The sequence below is a fragment of the Gallus gallus genome, chromosome 2, assembly GCF_016699485.2.
Source record: "Gallus gallus isolate bGalGal1 chromosome 2, bGalGal1.mat.broiler.GRCg7b, whole genome shotgun sequence".
NCBI lineage: Eukaryota > Metazoa > Chordata > Aves > Galliformes > Phasianidae > Gallus > Gallus gallus.
Window position 1 is genome coordinate 135554011 of NC_052533.1, and position 24631 is coordinate 135578641.

Sequence of the window (24631 nt, forward strand, 5' to 3'; positions counted from 1 at the left end):
TTCCCTAAAGCAAACAGTCTGAAACAAGAAAAACATAGCTCCCAGAAGACTTGGTCTGCTTTGGCTGCTTTCCTTTGTGTCCTTCAGTACACTTACAGAAGTTTTGTCTGCAAAGTCCCAACCTGAAGCACGGAGTGATTCTCAAGTTGAAAAAGGCAAAGCTAGAGAAGTGCCAAAAAAGTGGCACTTCCATCATAGAATTTTGGAATATGTGTAAACTTACTTTCTTCCGACGAGCTTCCGCAGCATATTGATCCACTCTATGTACTTTTCTTCTTCTTTGCTTTGGAGCTGCAACTGGTCTTTTCTGTATCCTCTTAGGAGGAAGCTTTCTCTTAGGTCCCTTAGGCGGAGTAAGAGGGGAGCCATAACTACTCTCCTGTACTGGCGGGGAGAGATGTCTGGACTCAGAAAAAAAGCCTGTCTCGACTCACATCAGAGAGCAAAGCCACCTATGCCAGCTAATCCTTATGCATAAATGAAGGCCTTTTCAAAAATTCAGGCATTTGGACAATTTAGCATCTGTCTCTCTTTAAGGAGGAATACACCAAATTGTACCGAAAGCAGAACAGCAGTTACAAGAGCAGACAGCATAAAAGCAAATGAAATTGGTGTTTCGAAAATAGGTGGGCCTTCTGGTTTTGAAAATATATAGCTATGAGTATTATTTTTCAAAACTGATCAAGTGTCAACTCATTAGTATTATCAAAAGTAAACTTAATTTCAATTTTTGTAAAAATTTCTGCATAAAATGTCATGATTGTCTGGGGCAGAAGGCAGGTGGACGTGCATCTCACTTGGGGGGCAGTTCAGGTATGAGTACTAGCGCCTGTCCAGACCAAATGGCTTTCTGCAAGATTTTCCATACACATTTTTGGTCAAATCGGTGACAGTAGATATTCTCATCAGTAGCATTAGCATTGTGTGCCAGGCCATAAACCCCACCGAAATCACCAGAGTCCCATTAATCAGTACTGGGGACTGCAGTTCTACAGAACAAAGCCGTAAGGGTGAGGCTCAGTTAGCTTGGAGCTTGCATCCTTCAAATCAGCTAGGTAGGGCATATTTATTAGTGGCAGAGCCTTTGAAAGCAGCACCTGCCTTGTTAGCAGCTTTGTGGGCAACTTGAAAATTTAATTTTCTTAGTACTTTTGCTATGATATCTCATGTGGGTAATTGTTCATAAATGCACAAATATCTGGATATACTAACAGAAGGGGAAAAACCCTGTAAGACATAACTGGAAAAAAATACCATCCCATTAATCAACTTGTAATTTAAAACTTTACCACTCTCACTGACTTTACATGAGTCACAGGCTCTTGGCACTGCTCAGGGTTGCATACAAAGCAGTGACAGATAATGCCTACAAGGAGATATTTACTAAGATATGCTGCACACAACGGAGCACACTGAGTGGGCTTCAGAAGAGTCGGTGGTTTATGATGATTTTTTACTTCTATGTGTTTAGTCAGCTTCTCACAGTTGTTCAGTAACAGAGCAACGTAAACAGGGAAGGGAAGGAAGGGGATGTTACCATCTGCCATGCTGTTTCATTGCTTCCAAGGCAAGCAGCTGGAAAGGAGATTCTAGTCCAGTCTCATTCGTCTCTCTCCAGAAAGGCATTTTAATAAAGCAGCACCAGAGTTTTCTGTTTTTAAAACGCTTCAAGCTTTGTGCAGTCCTGATGAGAGGAGCGGCAGGGAAAGGAAGGATTCTCATTTTACTCTCTCTGAACGCGCTCAGACAGAGCTTCAGTATGCCAGAAACACGCGAGCGTAGGAGACCCAGGTCTGAACACTGACAATGGCCGTCTCAAGACAGCGTGTTAGAGGAGCAGCAGGAACAGTGTAGCAATGCCAGATTTCGATGTGTTTTAGAGCTCTTTCAGTAGTATATATCTAGAAGTTTTATTTTCAAAAATAAAAGTTAGCTAAGATTAAAAAAAAAAAAAAAAAAAAAAAAAGCCAAGTTCTTATTAACCAGCCAAATCTTAGTTTTGCTTGAAAAGAGTCAGAACAGAGTTATGGAGGAGGGAAACAAATCCCTCCCTGCTTACAGAAGGGGACCGTAACATCACAAGAATAACCAGCCAGCCAAAGCTCTGCTTCTTGACCCAGATGGACCAACATACCAGAGTTCAACTGCAGAAGCACAGAGGGAAAGAAAAAAAAATCGCAGGAGTAAATGAAGAGCAAGCACATGTTTGATAACTCGCATAACTGCCCCTGGAAATGCAGCAGAACTCATTATTATGCTTCTTGAGAAGTTCATTCATGGCCCTCCAAACAAACAAACAAAAAACCCTACGTTGGCAATCAATTCCATTTACACTGTAATTCATAATGTTAGAGAACATGCAAAGTTAGTGTAGTGGATGGTGACCATAATATGTATTCCATTTATACCAACAACGCTGGCAGTTCATCCAATAAAGCTTAAATGCTTCTACTTCCCTTTAATCCTAGCTTTTAACTCTGTACATAGGCTGTTGTGTACATCCTCTGAAGCTCTAAGTGCTATCAGCTGAAGTCTGGAAGTCGAAGATTACTGGCCATGGATGCCATTTGACCTTTTAAGATTTTACATTTGAAAAACATTTAGAATATTATTTGGCATAAGAAGCTCCAGTAAACACCCACTTTCCTAATGGACTTTTGTAGGATCTGGAAGATTCTGAGGTATGAAACAATTTCTCAAGCTGCCATGTGCAGCAACAAAAGCTCAGCATGAAACCTTGATTCTTCCAAACAAGAAGTAAAAAGCCTATCTGAAACATAGCAGATAATTGTTACAGGGTTGTTTCAAACATAAGTGCTGGACTGATCTGCCTTTGCACGAAGAAAAATGAAGTGGCCAGAATTTCTCCAGCTGTCCAGCCACTGCCAGCTGCATACAAGAAAAGAAAAATTGCACAGGGAGGTCATGCTCTCAGTATCTAGGAAGCAACTGAACAGGGTCCCTTTGAGGACTCCTTCCCAGCTGTTTTATGTAAATTTTGTAGCTTCTAAAAATAATATTGAAAACAAAGTGTCAAGAGAAACAATATAAAATAATTCCCAGCTTCTCTGTCCTGAAACGAGGCCCCTCACAAATCTCAGCATCTGTATACTTACACAGCTGTATTCATTTACTTAAATTTCCATTCAGAAAGTTGTGGCCACTGTTTGAACTCCAAATCCATACATCCAAACCCAACTCAACTGCTAAATTGTCTGTTCTCAATTTGCTAGAAATCAATTTCAACTCTTCTTGTGTTTAACACAAATGGCATAAGTGAATTCATTTGTAAAAATTTCATAAGCTATCAATTCACACTTATTAAGAGCCTGAATTAGAGGTCAGCCTTCAGATAACCATCCAGAAGAGCCCTCAAGCAATAAAAGCCTTTAGGGACTCTTGCTTTTGTAGGGATTTTTTCCTATGATAATACAATTACACTTCGCTTTTTAGACACTTCTGATCAATCTGAATCTACATGACTCAGCATAAAGTGCTAAACTGGTTTTTAAAGACTGGAACGTAAAGAACAAATTCAATGTCATCTTCTTTATATTGTCCTTTAAGTCCATGGAAGGAGCCTCATAACTCTGCTCAGACAGAAGCGGTTGTCTACAGATAAATAAAATTACAGTTGTCAGTCATAAGCCACACACTTGTAATACTTCAAAAAGAGGAACTATAAAGCATCATTAAGTAGTGTATCCTTGAACTGCATCTGAACCAGACACTTCTCATTATCCATCTCTTGCTTGACCCAGTCAGATACCTCTCCTGTTTTGAGTCAGATGGCAACATGAAAACATATCAATGCCTATCAATTTAGCAGGAGTGTTGGCAGATTTTAACCACTGGATATCCATAAAATGGACTTTATCTTCCTGTCCAGTATGGTGTGTTTTAATGATGGTTTGAATCAGCTCCTCACAGATGCTGTTCTTGGGACCATGGCTAAAACTGCTCCAGCAGGGATGCTACCCACAGCAAATCCATGATCACTGCAAATTTGTTTAAACAGCCCCAAATAATTCAAGTATATTAAAAAAGATTAACGCTGCTTCTCTTTTCTCACTTCTCCAGTAGAGGAAGCTACCAGATATATAGCAAACAAGTAAGAACCATCTGCTTGGTAACTGGCTGCTCAGGGAGATTGGTATTACCTTCCAAAGGGTGAATACACTCCTCAGTTTTCAAAGATTTGAAAACATTTGTTTACCCTTTAAAAAGCACATATGAAAGCTCCTGAAGTCTCGTGACTGCAACCTACAGGCATATGTTTCCACTGAGACTGAAGGAGCTTTGCCAGATGTTCAACCCCCAGCCACTCCAAGCAGTAAGACATTTGGGCACAGAACTTACTTTCCCTCTCCACAAATCCCAGACAACCGCACAGTCTTTAAGTTCTTGTAAGCTGGACCATGCTGGCAGAGAAGCTGTACTCATTGGCAATCTGAACCCCAAGCAAGGGGTTAAGCTACTGCAGTGTTTTGCACATAATTTTTCTTTAAAATACCTTACAATGCTTCAAAATCTTCTCCAAACTCAACAGCCCAGCCCTGAGGGAACAGTATTGGCAAAACTATCAGAAATCCTCTAGGGTTTATATGAAACTGGAAATAGCAGCTTTTTACAGCTCATGACAGACCAGAATTATTACTTTGGCTACTGCAGGCTGTTAGCTTTAAATAAGCCTTTCTCTTCTCTGCATTTTTCCTCAGTATTTTCTGCATTATAGTTTTATTATGTTTAAGAAGGATAAACTGTTTGAGGAACATTAAATTCTGTTGTCGCACCCAATTATAATCTCATCTTTGCCAAGAGAGATTTCCATTTGCATTTTCATATCACAAAGAGAAACAATGTATGAAAGGCACGGGCCGTTCTTTCTCAGAATTGAATATCACAAGATAAATCCTTAGACAATAATTTTGCTTTCTCTGGCAGAGGTGATGCATACTACAGAAACGGGTGAAAAAAGTTGCTAAAAATATTACTCCTGGGCAGCAGCAGTTATTCTAAAAATGTATTTGAGACGTGTGCTTTTTCTACAGAAGAAAATCTCTACTAACCTCTGAGTTGAAAGGACCATATCTGTGGCCAGCAGCATCTGGTTGCTCAGAGTAGAAAGCATAAACATAAGGCCTGAAAGAAAGAAAGGTCTTGTTCAGGACAGCTCTCCTTCGACAACAAAAACCCCCAAACCTGCCTGGTCAAGCCAAATCGAGCCAACCTTGCAATGAGGGTTGGCCTTAAAGAGAACTGTTTCTCAGTCATATGTTTCCATGGTATGATTAAGCAATTAATTGTTCTACAACTTTATTAAATCCCAGAACACATGCCGAGAGGCACCCAGGGTACCATCTGAGGACACACACTTTCTTAGCTCTGTAAGCAGGATCACAACGGTAGCCCTCTGGAGCTTTGCAGCCAGCAGCGTGTGCAAACTTGTGTATGGAAAAAAAAGTCATCATTAAAATCTTAAAATTTTCCCAGTCCTCAGGGTCCAGTTCTGCACCTGCCACTGCCTGCAAGGTTGTTAAACCATATTTGACTCAGCAGGCTAAGAACTATCCATGTTAATCCATGTAATTAAATGCTTCTAGATAGGAAAGAAATTCATACCATACATTTATTAAGAATCAAAATGAAGATGGTTAAAAGCTAGGACAAAAAAACAAACAAAGCCAACTAATCAAAACAAATCAAGCCAAATCCTGAAATCAATGATAGTTTAACAAAATTAAACTTCCCCTTGCTCTTTTCGAGTTATTTCTTAGGAGAGCATAAGCTAGAAATTAACCAACAACAGGTTGAATTACCTTTCGTTATCCGGAAGGGTCAGCCACTGCAGTATTGTTAGTATTCTACGCTCGTGGGGGATGACACTAGACCACAAAACACAAAAAATATGCCTTTTTATCAGAGACTACAAGAAGCATCAAAACAGCCTTGCTATGAACGGATTCTAACATGACTGTCATCAATCGTAATAATGTCATTTCCCTTTAGTATACTGCATCTTGTTTCTTGCTTGGTACTGAGTCTTATTTTGCAAATAGTCACTTCTGATCTCTTGAATGTCCACATATTCCAAAATAAATTGGATTAAAAGCTCATAACTGGAGTAAGAACTGAATGTAGGAAACCAAACTATTCTAATAGCAGTGACTAAGAACCATTCTGGTATCTTTAACCAAGATGAACTGCTTTTATGCACAATTGTGCTGCCATTGGATAGCTGGCATGAGTTGAAACCATGACATTTCTCACACTGGTACAAGTGTAAATGCTAGTCTTGAAGACACTGGGAAAATTCCCATTGACTTAATAGTAACCAAAAAGGATTAAGCTGGTGTAAATCAAACCAGAGCCATCTGAAACATCGGGCAATCAGCATGGTGACTCGCACAACATTTACAACTTCTCTCTGCAGAACAGATAAATCACAATTCACTGTTATCCTGAGACGTTTCACTTGGCTGAAGAGGCCAAATTATTGCTATGAGAATGACTAAACATGTAAACAGCTGTTACATTTCAAAATATCTCATCTTAAGAAAGCTCTGCAGATCAGTGACCGTACAAGTATTTTAATACGATAGCATCAATGGTTTCAAATTCCTTTAGATCAATTGCAGAATCCCAAGAAAAGAGTCAAGTACAACCATCTTGGATTCACCATAGTGAATCAAATTCAGCATTCTTTGGAAGTGTATTTGATGGAGAAATATAGATGCCATTTTGAAACAAGTTACTTAATGGCTTGTACAACACCACTGGTTGCCATTCTCCATCTACACAGAAAACTTCCACTTGTAGAACAATTATAAAGATGAGAAATAATGCTAAAATTTGCAGACAAAGAAATGTCATAAGACAGAATAATGTTAGGTATTGCTGTTTTGAAACTTATTAGTTGCCCAATTTGAAAAATCTTCATTATTTCAAAAATACATCACTTGAGACTAAGAAGTGTTGAAACACTACTGTTTCCCTAAAAGAGTTTATCTGAATTTTTTCCACCAGAAACATTCCATGCTCCAAATTAAATAATACAGTCTTAAGGAGGACGTATTTCATTTGTATGTAAAGTTGCTGAATTCACTCTCTTGCTACAGATATATATATCTACAATACAGCCTCGGTTACTTTCCTTGTTTTATATATCCCCAGATATGGATCAGCCAAGGTGCTTATTGTTACTATGTAGTTGTACTGCTTAGGTATTGCGTAAATTTCTATGCTTCGTAGAGAAGTAGATCAAAGCTCCGCCTGGTAACTGACTTGCAAATCTCGACCTCTCGCCAGCTATATACACTGAACATTTATTATTTCCTTCATATGCTGTTGATATTTAGCGCATCAAAGAATATTATTCAGAATGGAACCAAAAAATAGGCAAATCCCATCAGTACTTTTAATCTTGATAGTAAGACCATTTTCTTCACTCCTGTAATCTTGCCACTTAAAGGAAATGGAGAAATTGATACATGTGAATACCACAGAAATTATTAAAACCCATTCATTTTTAGTTAGGAAAATATGTCTTAGATGGGACAAGGGAAAATAATTCAGAACCATTAAAGAACAGAATAAAGAGAAAAGATCCTCAAGGCTATCTCTTAATAAATGGGAACTAGATAACTTATTCAAGGGCCAGGCTGGACCATAAAAGGAGGGAGCGAATTAGGCTGTTGATGTCGCATGATGTGAGGACAATAAAAGACTTGCACAAACACTCAGAAGTCTAGAAGACTTTGCCAGCAATACTGAGGAGGCAAAACAACACAGTCAAATGAAGGAAAGTAATTTTTGACACAGTCACTCTTCTTTAGCTCAAACAACTGCTAAATATCAGTGTATAAACATGTATGAAACTGTAGAGTTAGCTTTAGTTATGAGAAACATTTGAGAAATGAAACAGGAGGCTTACAGGTACAGTCTCCAACTGAGCAGCTACCGAATGTTTAGAGCAAGGAAAACAATTAATAAACATTTGCACTGAATTAATTCAGATTTATTAGTTACAAATCTCCAGAAAACAGAGACACTTACACAGACCAGAAGAATGTGCCAGCTTTCACCCCTTGCTTGGCTGCAGTAATCCAAATCTAATGAGGAAAATATAAGAGGATTAGAATGTGTTCAGATCCTTAATGACCCTCTGAAATCAAAAGAAAATGTTTTCAAGGCACATTCTTCTACCTTGAGCTTAGAAATAAAAATTGCAGGCTTCAGTTTCCATCCCTAATTTGAACATGTGCAGTGACAAACCTACACAGATTCTGTAGCAGCGCATCAGCTGATGTTCTGTAGTTTCACCCCCAAATATCTTTGTTACTTCTAAGAGAAAGCATTACAATACATGGACCAAAATTTCTGAAGTATCTCCCACCATTTAATTTTCAAAAATCAAACATACCTTTCCTGAGCTCTTTAATGTTCAAGGTTTGAAGGATACTCAGTGAGGAAAGAACACAGCTCATTACTCATCGGGGTCTACATAAAGAACCCGCTTTGCCTGTTTTCTACCATCAGTAGCCATCAGCAAATAATGTGTTGATAAAGAGTACCCAAAAATAAAAGGGAGCACAGGTATAAAGAAAGTGTGAAGAAACACCTTCCTCCATAGAAGTTTGAAATTTTTGAGCTCACCCAAAGTGGTGATGGATGGAAATGACAGAAACAATCTTGCAGAGTTCTCCAAATCCATTTTTTAAACTCATCTATTTTTCTGGCTATAAAATAGTTTGGAGCAGCACATTCTACAATATAGACACACAATGTATGAGTGTAGTTTTGTTTGGTTTAAAACTGGCAATGTCACTGGGTTTAAGATGCTGTTCTCATAATGGGAAAACGTTACTAATTCTTTCTCTTCCCGCTTCTATAAAATATCCATTATTTTGTAAATCACAACTATATTCCCTCATTTATTGCTTTTCAGGCAAAAGTAGCCCTGGTTTGTTTGATCTTTCTTCAGTGAAAGCCACATCATACCTCTAGTTATCCTCATTGCCTCTTTCTCTTTTCTTTTTATTCTAAGAATACCTATAGAAGGCAGGGGAATGAGAATGACTGAATATCAGAAAGGTCCATAATCAGTTTGTAGCCTGGTGGGACTGAATTTCTTTGCAAGGATCTAGCAAATTATTTTAAAACTTATTTCAAAAGTGGTAATGACTTAAATGCTAATATTATGAATAAAACTAGAAAATTGCTTTCCCATGTTATTATTTACGCATTCTACTATTTAGTCATTTCATGGCCATTTAAGCCAGAACACAGATCTCTTCCTTAATGATTGAAAAATCTTTGGCTTACTTTAAATCAGCTCTTCAAAACATGTTCAAGGCCACTCTACCTTGTTCTATCAGGCACTTATAAAATGTCATCTGGGCATGCATTATTCAAATGTCATGCATGAATTATTCATACATTAATCTTAATTGAATTAAATTTGGCACAGTCTAATGAAAGATTATTTCCACACTGGGGCTGTAGTTAATGGAAATTAAATTTAGATATTGTTATGCTCACAATTAAGGAAAAAATGATCCTATTTTCCTTTCTAGTGCCATGAACGTACCTCCTACCTTATCTTTACATCTTTTACTCCTTCAAATCTGACAGGACTCGATCCAGTTCATTTAAAATCACAGCTATAAAAAATACAGTTGTTTTCATTACATCCTAACGTTCTGATAAGGTATCCTCTTTTTCAGGGAAGAATTTATCCAACGTAACTATAGAAATGATTGTTTACTAAACGAATGCAACAAGGAGAGGAGCAGGAAGTCCATGAGTTTGATTTTACACAGGAATCTGGACACTACTGAACAACAGAGAGACTGTTTTGGAATGCTGATGGACAAACACTGACTGACTGAACAGAAAGACTGAACAGAAAGATGCAGGTGAACGTGAGGAGAGAAAAGTGCCTTCAAGCTGGAGGCCATATGCTATAGTCAGAGGTGTGTAATGCAAGGACATATCCACAAGCCGGTTTGTGTCATCTATGTCAGCAAAGGGTATGTAACTCCAACCCAGACCCTGTGTCAAACTAAGACAGGAGCTACTCCATACTCATTAGTGGTTCTTGGGCTTCCCACATGAAAAAGGATCAACATTTAAATCAAATATATTTTCCACTGCACTTTAGATTCATTCCCAGAGCAGAATCCTACCAGAGCAGAGAAGAGAGGTCAAATATAAATTTAGCATAACGAGCGTCAGCTCTGCTGCTGTTGTGCTCTTTGGTCTTGCTGTACTTGGAAAACCATTGTCCCTCCAGAGTTGCCACAGATTTATTTTTCTTTGAAAGTGTTTGTGTTCCTGCAAACTTTAAATAATTTTGCAGATAACTTTGGGATGGTACCAATAAACTAAGTCCAGGAAATTCAGTTTTAGGATTTTACCATCTGTTTGCCTTTCTAGTGCTTTGGACTGCACACATACAGGTGGTCCAGTCTGCATCTTGTCAACTGAACAAGAAACATGAAACAAGCCAAGTTCCACCCACAGCAGCTGAGGCTGTCCTGTGCTGCTCCTGACTGTTAACACTGCTGAAATCACTTACAGATGTCTATTTCAGGCTTCTCCTCTATCATACTGTAGGGTCTGACAATCTCTCTCAGGTGATCTTAGCAGGGATCACCCCTAGTTGTACTGTCCTCCATCAGCAGTAAAAGAACAGCACTGTCCTTAGCAAGAGCACCTGGACTGCCTTCAGATAGGGAAAAAAACGCACTCCCTCTGCTCCCAATGCAGCAATTTACATTGGCATTAACTATTTGAATGAGAAAATGCATCTGCTGCACTTGAAACAGCTAAGACAGCAATTTGTTAAAAGCGAAGACCAACAAGTCAAATGGTCCATATCTATCTACAACATCTGTGAAGTAAGTTTGAAATGACTCCCTTGGGACTTTGCCAGGCAGAGACTGGTTGAACCCAAGGTTACAAGAAAAACTACTGGACATTCCTCCCCCTTTTTTTTTTTTTTTTTTTTTTTTTTGAACAGGAGACTTAAAAAAAAAAGTGCCTCTACTTTATTTAAAAGCAAAATAATGAAGTCCAGTGTGATGCAACATCATACCTAAAGCCACTACACACAACAAAGTGTTTGCAGATACATCATTTAAGATGAGAGGTAACGACCTCAAGCTGCACCAGGGGTGGTTCAGGTTGGATATTAGGAAACATTCATTCTCAGAAAGAATGGTCAAGTATTGGAACAGATCGCCCAGGGAAGTGGTGGAGTCACTGTCCCTGCAGGTGTTCAAGAAACCTACAGATGTGGCATTGGGGGACACTGTTTAGTGGACATGGTGGGGATGGGTTGATGATTGGACTAGATGATCATAGAGGTCATTTCCAACCTTAATGATTCTATGATCTTACAGTACTCATTAAAGCAGCAGCAGTCATCCAGGTGAAAGAGTTTTTATCTACATTAAACAAACTTTAAATCAAACTTGTAGCGTGTTTAGGAGCTGTGACAGAATACAGTGATGGCAGTCTCTATTTCTCTACCAGAAGTGCCCCTGGTAGCCATATCCTTTACTGATTAGCTAAAATCAGGTAACAGACTGGCAGCTGGAACAGCACGCACAAGTTTAATATCCTGTAGCTGAGGGTAGGAAGTAAGTCCAGCAGAAAAGCAAGGCAAACTGTAACTACAGCCTCAAAACCAATGAACATCTCTCAGTGTCATTAACTTAAATTCACTGACTTTCAAGACAGAGTGCAAGTCATTCATGCTTCTTCCAGGTTAATATGAGTCTATGCAGTCAATCAGTGTACAATACAAAAGAAAAAATTAGGTGATGTCCTCTCAACAGTCCATGTGGAACAGTCGGAACCAGGAATGGAATAAAAATTGTTTCATCTCCTCTCTGTTGGTTACACTCACAGTCTTTAAGTTATTTAATCCTAGGTATTCCAGTACTGAGCATGTAAATGCAATGTGTTATATACACATCTGTCACATCTGTTCAGGTCATTTATCATAAATGTTGTGTTACCCATTGTAAGGTCAGTTCAATTTGTGAACTTATGTGATTTATTTGCCATGCATAAATACATTGGCTTTAACTGCTAATGTTAGTTAAACAGATGCCTGTAAAATTCTACATCAGATGAGCACCTCTGGTTTTCAGATGGGACACAATTTTATAGTACTGTAAATTATAAGAAGACGATACTTCTGATTCAAATTGCTTAAGCAAATAAGAAGAATACATATTTAAAATTATAATATATATATATATATATAAAAGATTAACTAGTCTGTGTTCATATTGTGTTTATACTGTGTCAGATTGGGAATTGGAGGATATCTAAACTTTCCATCATAAAAGATTTGGCAAATTACAGAACCACTGACTCAACTCAAGTACACTGGTAAACATCCCAAGACATGATATACATGGTTAACTAGATGCTTACAAGACATCTACTGTAAGCTAAGTATATCTTCTTTGTTGAGAGACTACAATAATTCTTTTTTTTTTCCCTCCTTTATTTACTGATAAAAATAGAGAGGCTAAGCAACACTTCAGGTGGAAGTGGACTGTGCAACACACAAGTCCCAAGTTCTCCCTTCTTTCAGTTGCTAGCTATGTGTTTGCACAGATACTACAAAGGTCTTCAAAATGGCTGTTGAATCGTCTTTGAAAACCTGCAAAGACAGTGCAGCATCTCCCTACTTTTAATCTTCTGTGAATAAATGAATGTTCATAAATTTTAGAGGTCTGCCTGTGTCCTGTTGCATCATTCAAGAACAGCAGTGGCACGCCTCAGGTCAGGGCCAACAGGAGGGGCAGGCCTCATTGAGAGCTGAGCAAACACAGCTGCCAGCCAAGGAAGGAAATCCATGTCAGGAATGGAGGTAGCAGAGACACTCACTGCAACTAGGAGCAGGCCATGCATGAATAGGAAATCCCTTCCATGTCTAGGATTGATGATAACTATTTCCCAAGCAAACATGAACAGGAGTAGTTCAGGCATGTAGAATTAACTTGGCACAGTGATGCTACACGTTACCTTCCTGCATCATTTGCACTTTTCCTGCCAGTGAGGTAAAAGTTGGAGTCATGACTCCTACAGACTTTGCTTTAGCCGTATTTCCTCTTACTTAGAAACGTTAAAAGTGAAAGTAAAGTGTCATACAAGGCGCCCTAAACCACCCTCTATGCTGTTATAATTGAGATATTTCTGAAAAGAAAGGCATTTTTAGAGGCAAACTCACATACAAGCTGGACAGCCTTCTCAAGGGGCCCCTCTGTCCTCATTAACTACAGCCCTCATAAAACTACAACTTTATACCTATCATCTTCTGATCTTAAGGAGGCCAAAGGATTATTTCTAAGGATCATGAAAGATCACTGAGAAAAGCAACATATTGCCTGTATTGTAAGCTTAAACTCACCACGCCAAATCAAAATGTGGAAAACTACTGCTGAATGGAAGCCAAAGGCAGCTGGGGTCTTAATTTAGGCAGTTGACTTCAGAAATTGAAGTTACTTGGATGAAAACAGCCTCAGCGTCATGAAAAATGAGTAGTGAAGTTAGTTTGTCCTTTGAGAACAGGGGCTCTGATGCTCCCAATTTCTGTGAGATGCTGTAGCAATACAAGAAGGAGGGGTTACGCAGCTGTTTCCTGTCACACACTTTTCTTTTGAAAAACAAGGTGGTTTTAAGCTTATATAATAAATAGAGGTTATATATTAAGTCAGAAAAACAGGTTTCAGGAAGTCTCACCACCAGTTAGAGGACCTCTGAGCACTTCCAGAGCTACCTGCTCCCTCCTTCCCCTTTTCCTAACACTCTCAAAATAAATTTCTCACAATTCCTTGTGTGAAAACGTCAAACTACTCATTTGTCAAATCCCACTGATGGCATGTGTTAGCTTGGCTGCTTCCTAGCAAAGTGCTCACTTTCAGAACAAGTAATTTAACAAAAAAAAAAAAAAAACAAAAAAAACACCACATACATTTCAACAAACTGTTTACAACAGACTTGTCCAGGAGCAAGGAAGCATTTTAGGAATGATTAATGTTAAATGACATTCTCTTCAGGGCAGTTTTTAGCTATAATGTGAAGCTAGGGACCCCAGTAACAACTTCTTCCTTCCTGGGGAAGGTGGGCAGTTTTAGATAATAATTCCCTGTTCTGTGCTAACCAAGTACCTCTCCGAAGCTGCATACTATACTTTGAGACCAAAACCTAAAAGGGATCAGTTGAAAAACACTTTGCGATATGCAGGCAAGGTTTTCTTTCTTCCTCCCTTAATTTTACTGCCTTTTCTTTGATAACCTATCATTTTTCAGCAGTTTTTAATCAATGTGATGTTTAGGTAAAATCATAAAAATTATTTAGAAATTCACTTAGAGATCAAATTCAATTAGAAATGAATTAGAACTATGTATCTAACCCACATACAGGAGAGAGAACTTTTTCTCCCATCAAAATCTCTGCCCTTTAAGTTTTGGTAGCTCATTTTCACACCTCCTTGATTCTGCAAATAAATACATGCAAAGCATGCATTTCCTCCATGTGCAGAGAGGGGATCATTTATGTCAGTAGATTTCTTGCAGAAATGTTCTCTTCTTACCCAGGCAGTGTGGCCACTCAGTCACATTTGCAAAGCTTACAGGTTCTCCTCATAAGCAGCATGTAGGAACTGAATTACAGCCGTCCCTCTATGCACGTTCCCAATTTTCCAAGGAGATTTCCAGCTTATTATCTGATTCCTGTATTTTTTCTTTTAACACTTCCTAGGATCAGCTGTTCTATTTTAACATCCTTACTTGTGTATACAACACTCCCCTCTATCCTCTGAGAATTTTTTTTCTAGCCTGCGGTCATCCACAGTTGTGTAATTTCCTTGAACCCTTTTCAGCTGACATTTTTCATGACCCTTGTTTACAATCCAGAATGACTTATATTCTCTGCAATAGCAGAGGTGTTTCTAATGAGTGGGTGTTAGAATTACCCAATATCCCCCACTCAACATGACATCTGATGCAATATGCTCAGGCTATTAAAATATTGCAGTTTAAAAATAGAGACATTTGTACAGTCCCTGAAAGTAAGTTTGAGTTACTCCTACATAAACTTGGTTGAGATGCACAATGAAATCCACAATGCACAATTAAAATTGCAGCTGCCTAACAAGCTATCAAACAGTTGACCCACAATACTGTCCATGAGATTGATGTTTGACTGCAGCAAGCACACTGCAGATGCCATTCAGTGTGTGGCTCTTGGTGTAGCTAGGATGGAGGAAGAAACTACCTGCTGTCAGCCTTTCACTGCTCCTAGTTTTGATCCTGCTGCTTTGCTCAGATCTAGATGGATAACTTCATCACCTTCCCTACTCTACACAACCTGTGCTAAAAACTAACCCAGGTCATAGCTGGGTGAGGGAGCAACTATGCCCCTCATTACTGCTGACAAATTTTACAAGTGCACAAATACCTCAATTCTGGCCCAGCTACAGCCAGACATCTGCCTGTCCCACATCTGCCTGCAACTCTAAATGGTCTTGTCCCGCATTTGTTGTGGACTAAAACCACATATGGACAAATAACACATGCTTGCTAAGTAACTTCCTTTTGTCTCCTAGGATATTAACGTCTTAGAGATTTGGAGGATGACACTGATCACTTGAGCAAACAGCAGTGACAGATTATGGTATTCCCAATCCCCTTCCAATAGCCACCTCCATCACAGAATCACAGAGGTTGGAAGGGATCTCTGGAGATCATCCAGTCCAACCCCCTGCTAAAGCAGGTTACCTAGATTAATTGCAGTGGAAAGCATCCAGGCAGGTTTTGAGTATCTCCAGAGAAGGACTTCACAACCTCTCTGGGCAGCTTGCTCCAGTGCTCTACCATCCTTAAAATATTTTTTTTCCTCATGTTTGCATGGGATTTCCTGTATTCCAGTTTATGCCCATTGCCCCTTGTCCTGTCACTAGGCACCATTGAAAAGAGCCTGGCCCCATCCACTTGACACCTACCTTATATACATTTGTAAGCATTGATAAGATCCCCTGTCAGTCTTTTCTTCAGGCGGAACTGAGGCTGGTCCCTCAGCCTTTCTTATATGGGAGAGGCCCTCGTCATCTCTGTGGACTCTCTCTGGACGTTCCTTATCTTTTCTAAACTGGGGAGCCCAGAATTGGTCACAGTACTTCAGATGTGGCCTCACCAGGGCAGAGAAGAGAGAGAGGAGAACCTCCCTTGACCTGCTGGCCACACTCTTCCCAAGATACCCCCGGCCTTCTCGGCCACAAGAGCACACTGCTGGCTTATGGTCAACCTGTTGTCCACCAGGACACCCAGGTCCTTCTCCACAAAGCTCGTTTCCCTCAGGTCAGCCTGTAACCTGTATGGATGTATGAAGAAATCTAGCACTGGTTCCCATTCAGAAGCATTCATCCTGATTACAGTCTGGCTCCTGAAGGAGTAAGAAGGCTTGTACTGCTTCCTATAAAAATGGCCTCAATTTCTGGTGTAGAAAATGGCACTATCTGGTTTAACTGCTCAGGAAGTTTTTACATGCTAGGTCCCCAAGTAATCAATGTAGTATATGTGCCTTGGCTGCTTGCATGTAAAACTTATTAGTTTAATTTAAAACTATCTTTGGTGGCAAATTAAAGCAGGCCACTAAAGCATGTGGTAATAGAAGAAAGCTCAGTAGAAGCAAAGGAACCTTCTTTTAATCCTTAGAAAGAAGCTATTTCCATGTCCAAAATAAAGATTCAGACCTGGAGAAAACCAACTGCAGCGCTTATTCAAGAGAGCTCCGCTCAGCCATTGCTGCTGTGTTCTAGGCAGAAATTAATTTGCAAGCTTCTACACCTTCTGCAGCATGTCAGGTAACAGCAATCACTTGTGGACTTAACAAATAATAATTATGAAGTTGTGCCGTGCTACTCTGACAGAACATTAATAATGAAACTGCCACAAGAACATTACTAGGACGAAAACCTGAGAAACCCATAATGAAAAGGAAACACTGTGCCACAGTGATGAAAATACAGTAATTCGTGTTAAACTGCTGCCTAAAGTGAGGGTTTTTTCCTAGCCACATCTAATTTATGCTTATCAACACAAGCACCTTTCCATAATCAATGGTTTTATTATTCTGAAAAGCAAAAGCCAACTCAGAACGCTACATTACATTGATAGACACAGGGCCAGCCATGGGGAGATCAGGTACAAATTGTTCACAGATGTATTTTTTTAATTATTATTATTGGCTATGTTCCACAGCACAGGGGGAGGGGAAGGAGGAGGGAGAGAGGAGGAGGGAATCTGAAACTTACTGGTTGACCTCCCCACCATCTGTGATTGAATTTCTCTCGCCCTCGAAGACTGAAGCTGGCATCAAACACTGGGTCATACATTGAATTGCCAACGATTCCATGTGATTCAGGATAGAGTCCCTTTGTGCAGAAGTAGATTAATTAGTAAAACCCTAATGCACATAAATGCAGTCCTCATAGCTATCTGCAAATACCACTGAATTATTTTAAAATGGGTGTCTTTGTAACAGCACACCAAAAAAGGTTTTAACTTCAAGATAAGCACATTTAAAATTGGCTGTAGTAGTGAAAACAGCAGGAAATGACTGAATTGTGCTAAAAGAAAAAAAAAAAGCACAAAAACTTCTGCTGCTGGATACTTTGAAGTATTTTCACACTGGTTAGAAGTTAGTTTGAGGCCGTCAAAAATAAGCAAAAAAATTATGAAGACTGATTTGAACTTTGAGTTCCTCTTTATGAATTCCCTTTCTGGAAATGGTAATTCATTTTACAGCAGCAAGAGTTACAATCTGCATTCCCATTTTACAATAGTTTATCTTTGCTAGTGCCTCCATGAGACCTACTTCTAAGAAGAAACCAAGGCAAGACACCCAAACAGTGATATAAACCCAGAGGCTTTATACCTCAATTTCTCCAGAAGTAAATGTGATTTAAGAGGTTTCTGATCTTCCCCCTTTCTCTCCCACCCTCTCCCATACTCAGCTACTTCTTAAGGTTTGTGGAGAGGCTGAAGGAAGAAAAAGAAGGGCAAAAAAACCACAACAAACCACCATGGTTTCTGCTTCAGGAGCACTGTCACACGACAGTGTTTGCATCTCAGACTGGGGGCAGCCTAGCCACCAGCTGTGCCACCAGAGCACAGAAGTGATGGTTCATTTACTGCAGGGCCAAAGCAGCATCCAGACACACTCAGCAGCTGTAAATTTTAAGTGGATTGCTAAGTCAGCCCTACTGACTTCAGCTCCTCCAATGAAGGAACAACTGCTGGTTGTATTCTGGGTTGTTGTTTTTTTCCCCCCCAAGAAAAACCATGACCTGTAATTATACAGCAATACAAATAACTGCAAAAACAGGCATAGGAAAATGCAGGAAAGCTGTAACATCGTGCATATTAGAGAGAAATGCTTTATCTCAAAACTTCAAAATACTGAAAAAAAAACCCTACTTAACATAAGGGAGAAAAGGACTGACTGTGAAGTTTTATTTAAAAAAAAAAAAATCTTGCTTCCCACAACCCACATTTCTAGTGAAGAGCAACATTTTATCACAAAAAATCCTTCCCAAGGACTTACAGTAGCAAGGGTGTACAAGTTGGGGAAGGTTTTTGTAGGATAGACCGGCCTCATGTAAGGAGAATGTGTTCCACAAGATCCTGAAAAATCAGTAAGGAATGCAAACGTTAGAAAGTGAAGCTCTGAGACATAGGAAAAAAAAAGAAAAAAAAATAGAAGCCAACTGCTTTCACTGAAAATGCTGCAGAAAGTGGTTAAATTTTAACCAATTTAAATGAACATCCTCTGATGACCACTGGCAAGTCTTCCTGCAGTACTAAATCCATGTATGCTACTTTGCACTTCACAGTAAACAACTGAAAGAGAGGAGCTAGTACTACTAAACCAGCTACATTTCCATGGAGTGCTGTCCCTTCCAAGTTAGCCCCCTTTCAGTGTTCATAGTCATTGGAAGTGTCTTGCTGTTAAGTAAAGGAACGTGAGAAATCACACACTAATTTTAAATGACAAATACACTGAAGCGGGAGTTTCACAACAGGCTTTGGCCACAGCTCCCCAGTTGGCTACACAAATGCAAGGGCCAACAAACACACAGAGAAAAAAAACACCTTTCAAGGATATGAGCACGTACACAAGCTACCATACTACACTGAAAAGCTCAAACATACAGCATGTCCAGTACACTACAAAACCAGGACCCACGTCTTTCCCATCTGTGACTCAAGTGCAAAATTTTGCAGGCACATCTCAACTAGCCTATACAAGGGCATGATACATGGCACGTACTGAAGATTCATTTATTTGCTGACAAACCAAATTATCACCACCGATTCTGAGTTGTGTTCCCTAAAGCGGCTCTCTTCTCACTCTTTGCTGTAAGCTGCTTTAGCCAGGGTCCTTCAAGCCACCAGATGATACTATCTAAACCTAAGGGGACTAATGCAATTTGCTTTTATGGAAAATAAATGTAATCTTTATTGGAGTTTTGAGTCAAAAAAGCCCCACATTTGGCAGAGCCCTTCTACACGCCAGCCCCATGCTGACTTTTGTTACTTAATACGCAATGAAAACAACCAGACTGCATGAGACTGTCTTTCGTTTATTGTAAGAAAACAGATGTACTCACTCAGCTTTTCAATATTGGGCATGACCTTGTTCCCTTTCTTCATATATGATGCACGGAAACCATCAACAGAGAAGATGATCAAAGGAGGACGAACAAAGCTAAAAAGCAGAAGCAGCAGGAGGATAAGTCAGCATTTCAAAATGATTTTTTTTTTTTTTTAATTTTCACTTGCTCACTGAGACTCCAGAGAATTTAAAGTACAGTTACTACATGTGCTATATGTCTTTAATTTATTCATTTATTTATTTTGCTTACTTGCTTACTCAACAGATCAGCATAAACTGATCATCTTCATTCTTAGTAATGTCCAGACTGTGGTCACAGTCAGCTACAGGGCTACATTCCAACATAAAAGAAATCTTCCCAGAAGTATACACAGCCCAAAAAGGCAAATGCTTACAGAAAGAGATGGAGAAGAGCAAAAAAACAAAAAACAAAAAAACTAAAAAAAAACCCTACAAAACAAATTGTATGCACAAGTACCCACCCTAACACACAATCTGTAGTTAAAAACCACATGTTTCAGGACAGCTGGTCTTCTGTCTTTGCAAAAAGTCCATGTGGCATCTTGTGCAAGCTCTAAGAGGCAGAGCCCATTCTCACATATTAAAGATGATGGTATTTCATGTCATTTTATTATATTTTGTTTACTGCTTCTACTTGGATTTGAATCCAAGCAGGCATAGATGTGTCCTGGATGGACATGCCTGAGCGTTTAATGATGGCCACTCACTGCAGAGGTAAGAAGACATCATTGTCACCAGGAGAACAGGAGCTCCTATTTCCTCCAAACTCTTCTCCTAATAGCACAGACTGAGCTGCAGTCTAGTGCAGCACCTAAGCAGATGTTTGCTTTTAAGCATAATAGCAAGATAACTGGTTTCAGATGCTCTTACATTTTCAATGTTATTCTTGTACCTTTTTTTTTTTTTTTTTTTTTTTTTAAGTCAAGCCTATTACCCATTGCAGTTTTGAAATCCCTTCACTCAGTAAGATAATATTAATAACAAAACAAACAAACAAAAAAAAAATCAAAAGAAAAAAAAGAAAAAGGCCTGAGCCAGCCTAAATTTTTGAGAAATCAGAAAAAGATTCCCAAGATCTTAAAGGGTGTTTAATTATCTTTCCTGTTCAGATAAGTAAAACAGGCAAACCCATCAAAGGTGATCCAAGGACAAGAGTTCAAGCCCCCATATCATACATCATTGCTCACATTAACAACCCAATTGTACAAACCATGAAGGACAGGAAAGTAAGCAACTCAACCATTCACCAAAGGCTTTACAAAGATAAGGCAGAAACACGATGTGCAGAGTGGTAGACCACTGTCCTTGTACTTGGCTTTAGGGCAACAAGCAAACCACTTACCCTGCTGGACATTCAGGAGTTTTTATCTCTTCACAGTCATCATCGACCCAGTGGGTTTCTCCTACCAGAAATTCAAATCAGAGTTTAAGAAAACAAAAAGTCTGTGAATACAACTTCAGGTTTCAAAGAAAAATTCAAAAAAATGAAGTCTAATTCTGTTAACAGACTGTCTCATACTTTCACAAACAACAATCAGGCCCCTTCCACAAAGCTGAACAAATGTTCTGGTTACATTCTAGTCAACAAGAATATCCAAACTATCGCTTCTAGGAGCAGCTCTTAAAACTAAACCTAAAACTATTCTTTTGCAGGAAGGAAACAGTAGTAAAGCTTTAGCAACAGCAGTCATTTTAAAAATCATTCTATTATTATTTTCAGTTTGTCAAAAAAGTACAGCACTGCTTCTGGTTGCCAATTCATACCCTCCATCCCACCAGGTGTGACGTCTCCATGACCTGCTTCAGCTGGCTAAAGACACAAAATAATAAAATAAAACTCTTTCTAGGGAAGAAAAACAACTCTAAATAGTTTCCAGCTGGTTTAGGGAGCTGAACAGCTCGTGGATCAGGTGAGACTCAGGCATAGCTGAAAAAAAAAAAGTATTAAAAGTCTTTCAGAACTAGCTTATTACTTTACATAATCAACTATTTTGTTAAGGCTTTCACTACTGAATGCTGACTATAGATTGGCTCATGACTTGCACTTTCACAGGTCAATTGAAAAACAAATTATTAGCTAATGAGGCTTACTTCCTGAACCTAGCACTATTAAGGGAACTGTAGCTCAATTAGAAGAACAAAATAAAAAGCACCATAGAAAATATCTGCAGGAAATGTGTCCTGCAGCAATTCCAATTGACCATGACGGGATGTAGAGGGATGATTTCCAAGGAAAAATAAAAACAAACACTATCCTCAGGTAAGCAAAAGCATGAATAAAGAGGAAACACAGTTCTCATATAAGGCTTATTCCTATCAGAACACCGGGATCATTGAGATAATTTGTTATTAGGCAATTAAAAAAAGATTATGTACATTAAACAGCAGATATAAATTCCTCTGTCTTGACCCTTATAAGTGGAAGATCACAAAAAAAAAGTCAGGAACTGAGAACTATGTCAGTATTTAAGTAGTCTAAGCCTTAGGTCTCATTGGGAAGAGGAAGAACATAATCTATGGAGTCTTGTTGGAAGATGCATATTTCACCTGGATTCCCAACAGCACCATTCAAGTAAAGAAAATCCCATTTTCAGCATTTGGAAACTATGCAGTTGGCCAAAAGGGTGGAGGGGTTGGGGAGGAAATCAATCCTTAAATTCTCCACCATTAAACAAATGAAGAATTTAGAATTAGGTGAAATACAACAGTAAGAGCTTCTAAGGCTCATTTCCAAGACTCCCACAGAATGGGAGATACATTATGCAAGGCAGGACATGCTCCAAACCATCTGGGTATAGGGTGATAATTAAGCCTTCACAACCTGTCCCCCCATCAGCCAGTTAAGGCTGTATTGCAGACATCACGTGTCTAGAAGATGATATGGTCATTCCCATCTTGTCACCAGGAGCCCACGCTACCCCCTCCGCAAATTATAGCTTTTATATTCTCACAAACACTGTCCTGCAAGAAACAAAGCCTACATGATGCAAGTAGTTTGAACAGGTGCATTTGTAGTAGGGATGGCAGTGGTTTTTGAGACAGAGATAACCTATCTAGGAATGCTCTGTTCCTTCTGAAACCATCAGATCTCCCAGCTTTCCTTGTGATGCAGTCAAATGCACCTGAATACTTTTGTGTTTTGTTTTAAACTCTTTGCACATCTGTGCCTAATCTTTGTCTTTCAGTATCTCTACAGGGTTTCTACCATCAAGAAATTAGCTGCATTCACCTCCACTAGGAGTCCAAAACTCACCAGTGTAACTCCCCTTTCTTCCTCCCTATTCCCAACATTCAGAACAAAACAAGGAGAGGGTTCCTTCTCTAAAAAACGACTTTACCAACAGGGCTGCCTACTATCGGGTTCAAAAGATAAGAGGCAGGAAGACCAAAGACATACCTTTGCAAACGACCTGGTAATTAGTGCAACAGTCTCCTCTACTTAAGCAGTCTTCAGAGCAGTGACAAGCATTGTCATCATTCCTGGTTTCTCCACAGCGGTCTTTGGTACATTCCCAGCCTCGAGCTAAAATATTCACAAGCAAGCAAGAATAAAAGATTATAATCAAAACGAAAAGCACTCATTCAAGCCATAATGACTACATCCAGCTTTATAGAGTCTTAAATTTATTGCCCCAATTTTGTGATTTCAAGACCTCTGAAGCATGTCAAGCAGAAACAAAAGGGACCCTTGTGTCCTGCAGATATAGGAGGGCTCCTGCACCCACACAAGTGCTTCTGCTACAAACAGTTGTTGTAGTCCAAACTTTGTACAACTGGAATGCCAGAAAATACATGGAGAGGAGAAGAAAAGAAAGGCTGTTGAAAGATAAATGGATTTGTCTGGAGTGAAAACGAGAAATGTTGTGTTTTTTGCACAGTTCACTCTTTTTTGTCCAAATATTCAAGTCCCCAGTTGTGAACCAATGGGAAACGAGAGAAAGCTGGAAAGAAATTATGTGGATAGAAACTGATATTATGCTCCCATCAGCTCCTCACAGACAGAAGGAGCTTCATAACACCTTAGTGAATGAGATTCAGCACCAACTACAAAGTTAGAAGAACGTGAAGAAACATGGCACAGTCTTCTTACCTTGCAAACGAGGTTAGGATCTGAGGGCCTGTCTAAATAAGGGTATTCTCTCCAGGACAGCACAGGGCTACATTTTAGAATAGGGCCCGAGGATATAACTGTATAGTTTCCCAAATGTCCTGGCCCAAGCAATAGGAAACTTAAAAGATTGCTTTTGACAACATACAACCAATTAAAAAAAACACCAGAGCAATTTTTCTTACTCCCCATTTCTCCTTGATTTGGGACTTTTTTTTCCAATAAATATATAATATTTACAGATTGTACATGTGATAATTGTCTTAATAAATACCTATGGGATTATATAAGAAAATGTACACAACAATTCTAAGAGCTATGGAGGTATCCACACATTTAAGTGGATAATGTACCCCTGTGGACCAGAGGCTGAGGAACTGAAAGTCTGCTCTTTTGTAGCAAACATCATGCAATGCACTGAAAGTTTTCAGATCCTCATATTCTTCAGTCATTTACACTGGGACAAAATAGTCTTAGCTTTAAATTTGGAACTTCTTGGCCTGGAATCAAATCATTTTTTCATACTGGATTAGCTTACAAATTTTTGGTACCAAGCTATTGAAATGATATCGTTACAAACAGAACAGAGGAAGTACTCTCAAACATATCCCATCCATGAGCAGCGACAGTTTTAGTCATTAGACTTCTCTTTTATTTGCTTTGTAAGTGTAATTTCTTGATAAAGCAAGGAAACGTCTAATGGCAAAAGTAGAAGGCACCTGTGTCAACTCTGACCGCTAAGCAAACGCTCAAAGAGATGAGTACAACTAATAATTCAAATGCACTACATTAAGAAACAAA

General features: G+C 39.1%; 1 protein-coding gene across 24 annotated transcripts in view; it reads right to left on the reverse strand.

Annotated features, from left to right (window-relative positions):
* Positions 1 to 24631, reverse strand: part of ENPP2 (ectonucleotide pyrophosphatase/phosphodiesterase 2) — a 69574-nt gene that overhangs the window by 24423 nt on the left and 20520 nt on the right. For 12 of the 24 annotated variants that reach the window (XM_040679445.2, XM_015283025.4, XM_015283024.4 and 9 more), the window contains 9 exons: positions 23120 to 23245; positions 21065 to 21125; positions 19697 to 19794; positions 18631 to 18710; positions 17339 to 17458; positions 8056 to 8111; positions 5820 to 5885; positions 5070 to 5142; positions 224 to 379 (listed from right to left, as the gene is read on the reverse strand). In XM_040679445.2, the coding sequence (XP_040535379.1) occupies positions 224 to 379; positions 5070 to 5142; positions 5820 to 5885; positions 8056 to 8111; positions 17339 to 17458; positions 18631 to 18710; positions 19697 to 19794; positions 21065 to 21125; positions 23120 to 23245 (836 nt within the window). The remainder of the gene's footprint in view (positions 1 to 223; positions 380 to 5069; positions 5143 to 5819; positions 5886 to 8055; positions 8112 to 17338; positions 17459 to 18630; positions 18711 to 19696; positions 19795 to 21064; positions 21126 to 23119; positions 23246 to 24631) is intronic. The other 12 variants (XM_025147137.3, XM_015283027.4, XM_040679564.2 and 9 more) reach the window with 1 other exon arrangement.